Source organism: Takifugu rubripes, chromosome 17, assembly GCF_901000725.2.
Source record: "Takifugu rubripes chromosome 17, fTakRub1.2, whole genome shotgun sequence".
NCBI lineage: Eukaryota > Metazoa > Chordata > Actinopteri > Tetraodontiformes > Tetraodontidae > Takifugu > Takifugu rubripes.
Genome location: NC_042301.1, coordinates 11,863,996 through 11,877,282, shown reverse-complemented (window position 1 = coordinate 11,877,282; position 13,287 = coordinate 11,863,996). Strand labels below are relative to the sequence as shown.

Sequence of the window (13,287 nt, the reverse complement as noted above, 5' to 3'; positions counted from 1 at the left end):
CATATTTATTGATCAACATCCATGCATTTCGATGACGAGACTATTCCTGAAGAGGAAATAACTTTTAAAACTACATTGTTGGAAAACTACAACTTCCATAGTTCTGTGTATTTATATTTGACCGAAAGTTCGACGACTAAATGACTGTATACAGTAATATGACTATTGTGCGCATTCGTAAAGTAGAAACAGACATAGAGTAGTTTTAAAAATTACTAGGTACCACCTTACTTTTTTGGTAAAAGCAGTTTTTAGTGTTTTTAATTTGGCTGAATTCGGTCATGTAAACGCCATTGTGGTTAGAAATTTAGAAGACAGTCGTGATAATAACGAGACATCGGTTAAAGAACACACCTGCATCCTCTGTGGTTGCAGAACATGATTATATACTTCCGAGGTTTTAAAGGGGACAATTTAAATTAATCTAGTTTACAGCGCCGTTTATAGATACTCCCAGACACTAAGTGGCAGTAAGCACGATTACTTCCTGCTTTACACCGGAAAGAAGCAGAAGAAGAAAAGGAAAAAACCGAAAAAGCAGAAGAAGAAATCCTTTTCTACTTCAGGAGAACTCGTGGTAGCAGCGCCGAGTTCACCTTAGCTCTGCCATTTGATTTCTCAAAGTTATTCATCATGATTGCTAACATGACCAAGTGGGATGTTTGTTATCGGGCTAACTGGCCACCGGAGAGGACTTGTATAAGTAAGCATCGGTTAAGTTTTGGGTTTTAGAAAAGTTAAAACTCCGCGTTTCTCTGCGAGGCACCACGTGGTTGTACTGCTGAAACTTCCAAAATTGTGATTCTACCAACTTCTAAAATAAGTAGAAGATTTCCTCAGCAAAATTAGAGCTACAGTTGTATTTATTCAGAAGGCGGGTGCTCTGCAAGATAGTTTTATAAAACTAGACGGCTGTGAAAGCACGTAATATGTGCAAGTGTGTTGACCCTTTTATGATTTCTCCACATAAACAGATGGAGTTTGGTGTGGTTTATTAAACCAAATCGGAAAATTTCTGGACCCTTAAAAGTGGAAGTAATTGAGATGGTGAGTTTGTTTTACCATGTTAAAAAGCATATCTAATCTGATGATAGACTAACCATAAACCTTTTGACACCTATTATTATTATTATTATTATTATTATTATTATTATTAAAAGAGCTTCCCAGCTGCTTATTCCGACTTTATTCTGAGGCTGGTTTGTCGATGCCGTCTGTTTCACGTTGTCTTTTCCTGAAATAAACTGTTCTATTCACTGCTCTACAGACAAGAAGACGGACCAAGATGGACTCCTAACCAGACCCCTCAACTGATCTTGAAACTCGGTGAGTGGATTGTGGCATTTTTTCCTTCCAAACATTTAGCCAATGATGACAAGCTAAACTAAACTTTTCTGACACCTACTATGAGAGCTGTGCTGCAGCTCCTGATTCTAATGTTCACACTGAGGCTTTTCCAGCAAATAAAAATCTATGTGTCGAATGTGTTTCTGTAAATTACAAATTCTTGTATTTATTTCCCCTCAGCTTTATTCGGCAATTAAAGCAAAACCTTTGCTGCTGGTCACTGAAGGTGGTTTTCAAGGTAAATCTGTGTGGACAGTGAATTATATGTTTGAACAGCCAGTGATGATCAATAAATATTTTCTGACACCTCGTATGAGAGCAGCATGCTCCTGATTATAGCTTTTAACCTGAGGCTATAGAGGGTTTAAATAAATTAACTGCATTTCATGCCACATAGCTTATGTTTTCCCTTTTTTCCTGCAGGTCTCCAGAAACATGTTTCCCTCCAGATGATGGATTAAACCTGAATTAAAGTGCACTTTAGAAAATTGGAATGGTTTTGACCTCCTGTGCTATAACTTTATTAATAAACTGCAATTTTAATTTTTCTAAATGGTCTCATTTAATGTGTGTTAGCTAACTTCCCATAAATGTATAAACATTGCATTTTTTTATGGCTCTTGAAACTTTTTGACATTACAACTGCTGGAGCCTATCTTTGTTGTGTGCAGGTGAAAGCAGGGTTGTGAGTTGCACATTTGGTACCTTTCTCAAGGGGACTTTGACATTGGTCTGAAGCTTTTCTGGCATTTCTTCTACCAGAACCTTCCATGTTGTGTCTGCGCAGGGTCTTGGACCAAGAACCCTCTGCTTCCCAGCCCAGTCACCAACAGACCTTATTACTTATTTTTTAAATAAAGGAATCTGTCTTTATTGCAAAATATGAACATTTACTTGGTAAAAAAGATTAACAGTTTTAAACTTAAAATGGAATATTTGGGGATAATTTTATTAAGAATAAAGGAGGATATTGGAATGAAATTCTGGATATAGCCAAGGGAAATGAATAATTATGAAAGAACAGAGATATAATGGTGATTTTACAGTAAATATAAGCGTGGCTGGCGTTGCCTCATCGTGTGCAGCTCTAACAACATTTCTGGTGCTGGTCCCTGTGGAATAACCACGGACGTCATCTCCGCTCATCTGAATACTAAATGACCTCCCGGCATGTTTTCCCTCTGGAGCTCGTCCTGATTTGCGTGTTTCCTGCCTGCACGCATCCTTGGTGCGGATGCAGATTTCCATACGGCTCCTTTGACTGTCAAACCAGGCGGCGGAGCTTCGTTTCTCCGCCCCGAGCATCATCCTCGCATCCAGTCGCTTCCCGGAGCGCAGGGGAGTGCCCTTCCCACACACGCCCACAGCCGCCTCCTCCTCCTCGTCTTCTTCATCCCGGACTCCTCCACCGACCCTCAGCTGTTCCCGTCGCTGTCTCCATTCTCCATCATCCCGCTGCACATCAGCTCGACCGGCGCTCCTCTCCAGAAGGCCCGACGGTAAGCGCGGTGCTTTGTGCGGGGGGGATAGGTGCGTTTTCACATGCACACGCTCAAATCTGAGGCCGTGGTGCTTCCTCATCCTCTGAAACGCCGATGTTCGCGGGTTTATTTACTGTTACATTCCATTTGCGGCTGAAAATAGATGTTTGGCTTTTAGATGATCCCATAATGAATGATCTGTTCATGGAACAACTGGTTCCAGCTGGATGGATAAAGGGAAGCTGGTTGGTATTCGGCTTTACTTGGAGCTGTTAAAGAGATGAAGAGGATGCGCGGAGAGGAAGATGGGGGAGGCTGGAGGACTGGTGTGATGGGCCTCCCCTCTCTCTGTTGGTCTTCCTGGTGGCTGTGGCTGGGTGGGGCAGAATGCACAATAAGCAGTAACAACAGAGGAAATTGGAGAACATTTGAATGACCCAAAGATGGTTTTTCTACCCTAGAAGAAAAAAAAATAAAGAATTTATTCAAGTGCGGTAGTCGACGGGACAACAGCGCGGCTAAATTGTACTTTTTATACAGGGACATCTGAGATTCATTTAATTAACGATTAATTTCTACTAATTTATTAATTGTATCAGCAGCTATATGGCATCCAAACAAAACAGTCCTGCAGCAAAATCCAGCAATCTAGTAAGATTATGCTGTTTGGCGCAAAGACAGGAAGATGAGACATGCAGTATATGTACATTGTACCACATACAGTTCTTCCATATTCGATTATTTAAACTATTAATGTTGTTAATTTACCCCGTTTTTTTAACTGTTGTTTTTGTTCAAGATTTGTCAGGACAACAAAACCTATAGAAATATTACCTACATTATTTAATAAATCTTTTACACATTCACCGTTTTACTAATAATCATCATCTGTGTGCTAAAAAATAAAAGATAATCAATCAATCAGTAACTGAAAAGATTGAGGACACTCGTCATCCTACAATCTGCAAGGTTCGCGGCCTCGTTTGTATCAATCCGCAGAAGAAAATAGTCCCCAAACCACTGGACAAACGTTTGCTTAAATTCTAGGATCAAAAGTTTCTGGAGAGAAAAATATAACCAGCCTCTTCTAGAAATAAGAAAGAGGGCTGAACACGACTATTTTTAGAAGCAATGTCCTTTGGCCTGAGAACCACAGACAGTTGGAATGCAACCAGTTTGACAAATGATCTAATTCACTCTTTTCTTTTAAAAAATACACCAAGATCCCCCCTTAACCTATATTCCAGTACAGAAATGAGAATAAATCCCACATATTTAGAGATGAGAAGTGAACCAGATGTTTTGGGTTTTTAAAAAAAAAAATTTGCATTTCACATGTTTCATTATTAAAAGATCCCAGTGGAAATGTGACAGGAAGTACCTCAATATGAATGTCGGTGTCAACTTCCTCTGGGTCAGTGATGTGCTGCATGAGGACTTTATTATAAATCCATCAAAAGGAGCCTTGATCCCAGAAGCGGCTGTGCAAGGCAAAAAACTATTTATGTTTTGTGTGTGTGTGTGTGTGTGTGTGCAGAGCAGAAGCACCATGGAAGATCTAGATGTTCCACAGATGAGGCGAGAAGTAGAAAGCCTTCAGTATCAGCTGGCAATCAACAGAGAGAAGTCCTCTATCACCGTAACTGAGTGAGTCTCTCTTGCTCTCTCTCCCACTCACACACACACTTCCCAGTGACAGTTTGGTGTGTATTTGTTTTCCAGGTTGGTGAAGTGGATCGAAGGATGCGTTTGTGAAGATCCGTTCCTGAACCCTGAGCTGATGAGAGCTAACCCCTGGGTGGAGAAGGGCAAGTGTGTGATCCTCTAATGGTCACACGCATGCACGTGTGCAAGCCTGCCCACACACAAAATCACAGATGCATATAAATTTGCACTCCCACACGCTGCACTAAATCACTCCTTTACGCTCACACAAACACACTTTATTGCTATTACAATGTTTAGGCTCCTGAATGCTTTTAATTTATGACATGACCAGTGTGTGCGTGCGTGTGTGCGCGTGTGTGTGTTCAGCACTGCGTAGCTTTCTAGACATGGTTGACGGACTGCCGAGAATTGTTTAACAACTTGTTTTTATTGGCTCTTTACACTCTCAATCAAAATAAAGACTGTTTTGAATTTAACAGCTGGAAATGTGGGATTTATTTAATTACAATGGTGATGAGAGAAGAGTTTGCTCATCACAGCAGTTCTCTTATGTACACGTTTCGCCGGACTGCGTTCGACATGCCTTCGTTGAAGCGGAACCACACATCACTGTTGCCCACAGCTTTTCCCATCAGAAGACTGGGACACTTTTCACCTACAGAGAGAAAAACAGTGTTTGCGTGTTTTGTTTGGGAAAAGGTCCAGTGTGGAGGATTTGGTGCCGCCTAGTGGTGAAAATAGATTTGCCCAAAAAGTACAGTGGCTGCAGGACAAAAAAAAATTATGTAACTGCATCCACGAGTGTTTGTAATCTAGATTACACGTGAAAACCAATAAAATGTTTCTAATTAAATGTGTTTTGTCTGGGCAACTGTAAAGACACGGTAGCAGCCATGGAGGTGGTAAACAGTAAATTATATAGTAGTTCATGTTCCAATTGAATATATAATTTGACAACATTTAAATGACCAAAAGTTGTGAAAAATGGTAAAAGAACCACGATTTGACTCAAATACATTTAATTCCTGGCAATATATCATTAAACATTCTGCTCATTGGCCCTTTTTAGTTGGTCTCCTGATCAATTTCTAACGCTATGACCTAAAAAAAGGTTTCGCTCGTTATGTTTCCACCCTGATTACCCTATCGATCAATCGGCAGTCGTGACTTTAATGGGTACAATTTGTAACTGTCATCCCCCACTCAGCTCTGAAGCTGCTGTTAAGTAAAGAAATAGGACCAGCCCCACCCAAGGTGCATTCATAGAAGCATGTTTATGTTTGTTTAAAGTTGATGTGATGAACACGTGAAGTTTCCGGTGTGAAGCTGTAATCTGACGTCACCTTTGGTTCTGCTGAGAAGAACCTCGAAGTGCAGCATCTCACAGGAAATGATCCTCAACTAAACCGTGTAGTGATTAGGATACAATGATGTCACACAATACCTCTGTCAGAGGACAGCTGCTCTCTCCGTGGTTTGGGGGTGATGGCTCGACCAAAGAAATCCACCTCGGGCTGCAGAGGACAAAATGGAGGGTGGAGTTAATCAAGAAGTTTCTGTCCTCCACAACAGGGTCAATGATGATGAACCATCAACTGGATTGTTCACTTTTTTTCCCATTAGCCTCATTTCCCAGTTTACTCCAATAGTGCTGTGGCCCAGTGGCCCAGCGCTGTCCTCGTTTCTGCCCTCTAGAGGATCAAGTACATTACAATGAGCCTTTGAGGGTCTCTGCAGAGCTGCTGCTCTCTGGCTCCTCTCAGAGGGGCTTTCTGCTGTTAAATGTACCTAAATAAACGAATGCATGTGCCATCTCACCCTGGCCTCCACTGTGGTCTGTTTAACAATGTTCTCCAGCCTTTGCTGATGGTTGCTGGTTAGTTTGGATCCACGGTTCTTCTTCTCCTCCTGTTTCTGTATCAAAGTCTGCGCAGATTATAAATACATTTAATTATTAACACACGTCGATGCTGCACTGTACGCCCCGATCCAGGAATCTGTCTCACCCCTGCGGGGTTTCTCTGCAGGATCAGCTGCTCGGCTCTCCTCATCTTCTCTTGCTCCATCTCTCTGCTGATGGTTTGTTTGGCCTGATAGGTCAGCTGACGGCGGGGAGGCAGGCTGGGATACCTCACCACTTCCTCAACACGCCTGCAAACACATACATCTGTCAACGCGAGACTGCATTTTTAACATTTACTGTATAGAGACAGGAAGCCTGTTGAGAAGACGGGGGTGGAATGATGTGCAGCAAATGTTCTGAGCTGAAATCAAACCATCAGCTACAGCATGGACAGCAGCCTCTACATCATGGTGTGCACCGACTGACTGAGGCTTCTGTGTCCTTAAACAACCACACTCAACAAGCTGCGAGGGGTGGGCAACAAAACACATCAACTGAAAGCTTCCAATCTTGGTGCAATAGTTCATGTTTTCAGAAATAAATCCTGAATTTGTCATTTACTAATACCTTAATCTTCTTACCGCTGATCTGTGCAGCGCGCACGGACACACAGACTCTCTGCAGGTGACAGTCTACTCTCACTTTTGTCACATTTAGGTATACCAGGTGCAAACTAAAATAAAAACAGCTCGTGTGACCATCTGGTATTGATTAAAATGTAAAGTTTAAATATATAATCTGTAATATATTAACTGTTGTGAGTAGAAATATCTATCTTAACATGTGACAGGACTGAACATATTTAGCCCAAAATTGTGTCCACAGCTCTGACCTTTCTGTTGGAAAGTCACTATTAAAACAAGTCTTACGGTTCAACCATTTTGTGATAGTAGCTCTGGCTGTCTGACCAATCAACAACAGTCCCCAAAAAGCAGACCAATCAAATATTCCAGCTGGGATCGTGTGAATTCACATCCGAAACTGGGCTCCGAAGTTTCATCCATGGTTCTTCAGAGTGTTGTTGTGGTGTGCGAGAGAGGGCAGATAGAGGAACGCATAGATCAGCAGGAGCAGCAGCAGAGCCAACACCAGAGGCAGGCCCCAGTCGCTGGTGACCAGCACCTCATCGCAGCGAGCCTGCAGGAAGGAGCCGTTACGAATGCCAGACTGCTCCTCCATGTCAGACACACACGCGGCGACTTCACCCAACTAATGCTAGCGCGTTGTCCTCAGGAGCGAGCAAAAAGGAAGCTTCAACATGAGCAACAAAATGAGCTCAGTTCTGTCACACCTCGATCAAATCCAACCACGTTTATGCACTCTTTCATCTGTTTTTAAATCTGCTTTGCACCTGGTTACACCATCTCTCTCTCTCTCTAACACACACACACAGATACACACACACAAAGGGGATTATCTCATGCCCCCATGCATAAAACTACAAATGACAAGACCAATGGCCTTCAACACCCCCAGCAAAAACAGGCCTGCTCTGCATGTGGGTGTGCCAGTGTGTACTCACGGCTCCAGTATGTATGTGTATTGCCCCTCAGGTGTTCGGTCCTGCCTGTAGGAAAGGTTGTAGGCCAGCATGGTGTCCACAAGCTCATGCATCTGTTCCTTCTCTCTGCTGCTGAACAGCTGAGGATTCACCTGATACAAACAACACATGCTCAACTCCACAGGATGAATGTTTTACCACCACACTAGTTGCAAGCCCTTACAGGTGGTGTCAAAAGTATAAGAAAATCAAAAATGACATTTTCTAGTGTTATTTCTGACTACATCTGATTTCTGCGGGAGTTTGACAACATGCGTTTACTCACAGGTCGCAGTTTGGGACAGAGGATGTCCAGAAGCAGTGGGAGCATATCCAGGGCCAGGATTTGTTGGCTGGTTCTTGTCCTGATGCATGCTGGGATGTCACTCAACATTGTGGAGAGAGCATTTCTGCTGCTGTTGAGCCGGGAGAAGGCCTGACAAGGTAATGCCATAATGTTACTTTTCGCTTCAAGCATTATGCCATTTGATGACATGCAGGACAGGACAGGACAGGACGCCAGTACCTCATGCTGGCTGTGAGGATAGGTGATTCTGGGCACGTGTGTATGTGCAAACAGGAAGTGGAATGTGACAGACAGGAAGGGAAGGTATCTCATCAGGGAGAAGTTCTGGCAGTGCAGAATTTCTTGGTTGAGCCGGTCTGAGAAGGAGAGCCACTCTAGGGCCTCACAGACACTCTGAAGGTTTGGGTCTCTTATACGCATGGACAGGTAATTATCGTACAGACCCTGAGGGACAAGCAGTCGAAAGAGATCAGAATGTGAACATAAGATTAAATCAGAACGTGTTCTTCATAGTGAAACAGCAACAGAAGGTGCCAGTTACCTGGGAAACCTTTTCATACTCTCCACTTGATGAGGCCAAGTGAAACACATGATGGAACCTCTGCGAGCCGCTTCCAGAACCAGGAGCTTCCTCAAACCCTTCCCCAATCCGCTTCCTGAAAGGTCAAATTTAGAATCAACAAAAGAAAAAGGCCAAGAAGCTCACAGATTTAAACACTGTAAATAATCAATTTGTTATGTAGTCAAAGATTTGACTTTCTTGTTGAACAAGTTACTTAGTACATAACACTGTTTTGAGAGTTGCGTGTATTTCTCCATAACAAAGAAGCATCTTTTCAAATATTGACTTATTTTTCGAATTATTTGGCATCTTGTACCGTTTTGTTCGTGGTAACTGGAAGATCTCCTGCCAAAGATGAAACAGGCCTTTGTTCTGGTCCTTCTGCCCCACAGAGACACTCTGAATGGTTCTGACGTCCACCTGCTTCAGGCCACGACCATAAAGGAACTGTGCACAGGGTTTGGGTCATTTAGAGTGATGATAACTGAGATGATTCTTCACAGATGAGTTAGCAAACCTGCAGTGTGTTGATGCAGGCTCTAATGTCATTGTCCGTCTTCTCGCACAGTGACATCAGAGCGCCTGTGTCTGCCTTCATCCCATGCAGAAGGGAGATCTGCCAACAAGAGCTAAGCATAAGCGTTTATACACAGGGGCTGGAATGAACACATGTCACTCCGGTGCATGTTTGTGCGCTGACCTCTGTCAGCCTCTGAGAGAGGCGGGAAGGCTGAGTCTGGGGGAAGGTCAGGAGAAAGGCCTGCTGCCTGAGCGGTCTGAGAGCTGGAACATATCTAAAAGTAAAGGGAAGTAAAATCAATTTTCTTTAACTGAAAAAAAGCTTGGAGTCGTGTTTAGGCGGGTCACTGCCACGCCAACGTTAAACCCGGCATTTCCTCTTACAAGTCATTACAGATGCAGATTATGGGTCGAAGCAGGATGGACTCTTTCTTTTTCTTCTTCTTCATTGTCTCTGTAGCTTCACCGCTGTGTCCATCTTTCCTGTTCAGGGCAGCTAACAGAATGTTGATAGCAGCCTGACAAACACAACAAGTGAAAGGAAGAAAACATTTAAGCTAAAAGGAAAAGACTCAAAGATCTCACTCAGGTTATTATGAAGAGCGACTTACTGTCGGTGCCCCATCGATTTCATCAATAATCAGGCAGTTCGGCTTTTCATTGACACCTAAAACCGACTTCATCTGTGTTGCTGTGTCGATGCGTTTCTGAAACACCTCTGCGCTGCGATCATCACTGTAGAAACAGCAGCAGAGCCACTGATGTCACATCTCAAAGATGAACGTGATCATGATGACTTACAAGTTCGTTCAGCTCACCTGGCATTAATTTCCACCACATTGTATCCAGCTTGCTTTGCTATAATATGAGCCAAAGTGGTCTTGCCCAAACCTGGTGGACCTGATAACAGCGCCACCTGGGGACAAAAATAAGAAAATCGATTGTAACGCGATGAATTACCATGGTGGTAACACAAACTCTGAGTGTTTACTTTGAATTTAGGGCGTTTGTACTGGTCCAGTTCAGCCTCCAGAATCTCCTCGGTCATCTCGACTTTAGTCTTGAAGCGGTTTGGATTCTGATTGGTATGATTTGGTTTAGAAGTGTTCTGTCCAGCAGCCTGTCTGTCAAATCTAGCAGGGTGGGACTTCCTCTCTCTTCCAAACACAACGCCGTCCCAAAGTTTTAACCACTTGAGCAAACATCGGTTGGTAAACTGCATCAAAACAGCCAGCAGAGTCAGTATAGGATATTTCTGAGGTCTCATCCTGATGCATGAAAGTAAACGCAAAGCACAAAACTCACATCGTCACTGAGGAGCTCAGTGTAGTGACGGGGAGAAAATCTGTCCACCCACAGCCGCGACATTTGCCCTTCTATGTCTTCAAGATCTTCTATACTTTCAGGCTCCACAATCACATCATTCACACTGCTAAGAAGGCGGCACAATTTAAAGACACACATTAAATATCTTGTACGTAACAGGATTTTTAACACACGAGGGATGAGCTGGAGTTACCCGGTCAGCAGCTCAGTAAGACGCTCAGATTCTTCCACCAGCTGATCATGACGCTGAGAAGGAAAGTAGTCAAATTTATGATGAAAAAAGTAGTACCTGGAATACTGTATCTGGCCTACTGACAAAATGACTTTACAAAATCTCAACTCAAGACATTTAATTCTGCTTTTGACTGCAGGCAATATGTTCCACAAATCTGAGCTCAGTCTGACACTTATCACATCAGGTATTCAGTTGCAGCTTTTTGTCACTCACCCTCTTTATTTCTTGTTCCCTTAGCACTCCAATTGGTACTGTCAACAGCCCGAGTGCACCAAAAGAGTCTGGGACTATCCTAGAACTTGCCACCTGGAGACAGACAATAATAGAAAACAAGAAACGTTAAAACAGACGTGAGATATAGTAACAAAAATGTAGGAAAAATCACAGCTGCATCACAGATGAGCTGTTTAACCTTCGTGCCAGCATCTTCTTTTTGTCTGAGATACACACGGTTTCCTGACGAGTCTGTCACAGTGATGTAGTCCCCCTCTAAAGGAGGACGCTTTAGCACGTGCTGTGATGGTGGAGCCGCTGTGGGAGCACGGCTGGGAGTCTCTGGAATTGTAGCTAAACCACTGATGTCCATCACAGAACGGACAGGCCTAAATCACCAATAAATTGCAAATATTAGTCATCTGTCAGAACCAAAATGTGACGAAAATCAACATTTTAATGAATTCAAGTTGTGTCTGGAAGTATTTCTTTAATCCTACATCGATACCTGACAAAATGAAAAAATTCTTTAGCAAAAATTCAAAAACATTAGTATTTTGGCTGTCTGCTCTCCCCCTTCATACCTGGCAGTGTCAAAGAGGTCGTACTGCTCTGGTGATGATGGCGGTGTGATGTCATAACTCTGTTGTGGGGCTTTCCTTTGCCCAGGGTCAAAAAGTCGTTTGGCCACTCCTGCCTCCTGCCTTTGCCTCTTTGTCTTTGGAGCTGCAAAAAAAATTATAATAACAAGTCAGATTCATAGCATACAAGTTGCACGCCAAAGAAATTCAAAACAATATTTTAAAAAAGGTTCAGTTCTCTCAGGGTAAAATGACTTACTGGTTGGCTCATCCAGCAAGTGTTCTATGTCCGATATGTCATCTCCTTGACCCCTCTTTTGACGTTTGCTCGGCTTGAAAGATTCATCTGTAATTTAATAACGTCAGAAAAGCATTGTGTTTGCAGGAGCTGTTGCCTTGATTTCTAAACAACCACTTAGGTCATTATGTGGCTTTTTTCCTGATAATGTGGAACTATGTTTGTGGAACGGATCATTTATTTAGGCCTTGGTAATACAAATCACAAATTAAATGTAAATATATATTTAAAAATAACATTGTTACATTGTTGCAGAATTAAATGGGAAAGCTACCCCTAATAGGGCTCAAAAGGGAAGTTTTAAGATATTCTAATGCGCCCACTTTTCCAATTTATTTCTATTTTATTTAGTGTTTTATCCGACCTGTATTATAGAAATTTAGCACTTGTCATTTTCACCTTCTTCCATCGCAGCCAAAACTTCCAACTCATCGGCAAACTGGTCTTCGAACTTATCTTCAATCTCGAACAGCTCGTCATATTCGTCCATTTTCACTTCGACACGACGGAACCACAGATAAAGAACCTAATTCGATTGAAATACAAGAAATTACATATATCTGAACATATCCCCCATGTCCCGTTTCGTTAAGATTTCCCGCAATTGTGTGTTGTGAAGAACTACTTCCGGGTAACTTGAGTGTTCCGCTCTCTGATTGGTTGACGAGGGTTTCCGCATTTCTTGTTTCATGTCTGACTGATAAGATTTTGTCCTGAAGGGGGCGCAAATCGAACCTTCATAGAATTTTATCACTTTAAAACTTTTGATACTTCAATAAATAATATTCTTCCACAACTTATCACATACACGCATTTAACGATGTAATGATTGCGTATTTTATTTTCCTCATTCTAATTTAAGGTCTTAGCCTATTCAAACATATATATAGGTGTGTGTGTGTGTGTGTGTGTGTGTGTGTTCTTGTTTGGTCACTTGTTATCAAGTGAAAATGTAAAATATAAATATAAGTCTTCAAAAGTAGTAACCATTCTTGCTAATATTCTAGTTTATTTTCCTCAGCTGTATGTGTGTTTTGTGTGACAGAGATTAATGATAATGTGTTTAACGTTGGAGGGTCACGGCCGATGCCATCTGCTCCTTGCTGCAAACATTAGACATTAATTTGTGTGATAATGAGTTAACTTTACACCAGAGAGCACAGAGGGAAAACACACACTTCCTTTGGTTCCACTCAGGGAAATGTGGCCTCCCATAATGTCAAACACCAAATTGTGAATGTCTCACATGAAGATGTTAATAAAGGTGGCAAAAAATGAAGACAAAGAAAAAGTGTGTTTACCAGTGT

The 13,287-nt window shown here is 42.3% G+C and overlaps 2 protein-coding genes and 2 non-coding genes across 5 annotated transcripts; 3 read left to right on the top strand and 1 right to left on the bottom strand.

Annotated features, from left to right (window-relative positions):
- Positions 1-1,363: 1,363 nt before the first annotated feature.
- LOC115253400 (small nucleolar RNA SNORD60) lies at positions 1,364-1,454 on the top strand. The gene has a single exon (XR_003891731.1). It is a non-coding gene; the product is annotated as a small nucleolar RNA SNORD60 (small nucleolar RNA).
- A 167-nt stretch (positions 1,455-1,621) lies between these two features.
- LOC115253399 (small nucleolar RNA SNORD60) lies at positions 1,622-1,703 on the top strand. Its single transcript, XR_003891730.1, has one exon. It is a non-coding gene; the product is annotated as a small nucleolar RNA SNORD60 (small nucleolar RNA).
- An 894-nt stretch (positions 1,704-2,597) lies between these two features.
- gng13a (guanine nucleotide binding protein (G protein), gamma 13a) lies at positions 2,598-4,972 on the top strand. 2 transcript variants are annotated; one of them, XM_029851207.1, is made up of 3 exons: positions 2,598-2,846; positions 4,371-4,475; positions 4,551-4,972. In XM_029851207.1, the coding sequence occupies exons 2-3, from the start codon at positions 4,378-4,380 to the stop codon at positions 4,654-4,656; spliced, it is 204 nt and encodes a 67-aa protein (XP_029707067.1). In that variant the 5' UTR covers positions 2,598-2,846; positions 4,371-4,377; the 3' UTR covers positions 4,657-4,972. The 2 variants fall into 2 exon arrangements, with proteins under 2 accessions (XP_029707067.1, XP_029707066.1); XM_029851206.1 differs by having other exon boundaries at positions 2,605-2,846; positions 4,366-4,475.
- chtf18 (CTF18, chromosome transmission fidelity factor 18 homolog (S. cerevisiae)) lies at positions 4,905-12,617 on the bottom strand. The gene is made up of 22 exons (XM_011612786.2): positions 12,380-12,617; positions 11,942-12,028; positions 11,686-11,827; positions 11,301-11,490; positions 11,102-11,194; positions 10,847-10,899; positions 10,633-10,759; positions 10,319-10,543; positions 10,146-10,243; positions 9,939-10,062; positions 9,712-9,845; positions 9,509-9,602; positions 9,326-9,424; positions 9,125-9,255; positions 8,788-8,902; positions 8,466-8,690; positions 8,226-8,375; positions 7,922-8,052; positions 6,503-6,647; positions 6,315-6,422; positions 5,941-6,010; positions 4,905-5,151 (listed from the first exon to the last, which is right to left on the bottom strand). Exons 1-22 carry the CDS (start codon positions 12,468-12,470, stop codon positions 5,030-5,032), a joined length of 2,754 nt encoding a protein of 917 aa, XP_011611088.2. The 5' UTR covers positions 12,471-12,617; the 3' UTR covers positions 4,905-5,029.
- Positions 12,618-13,287: the final 670 nt, after the last annotated feature.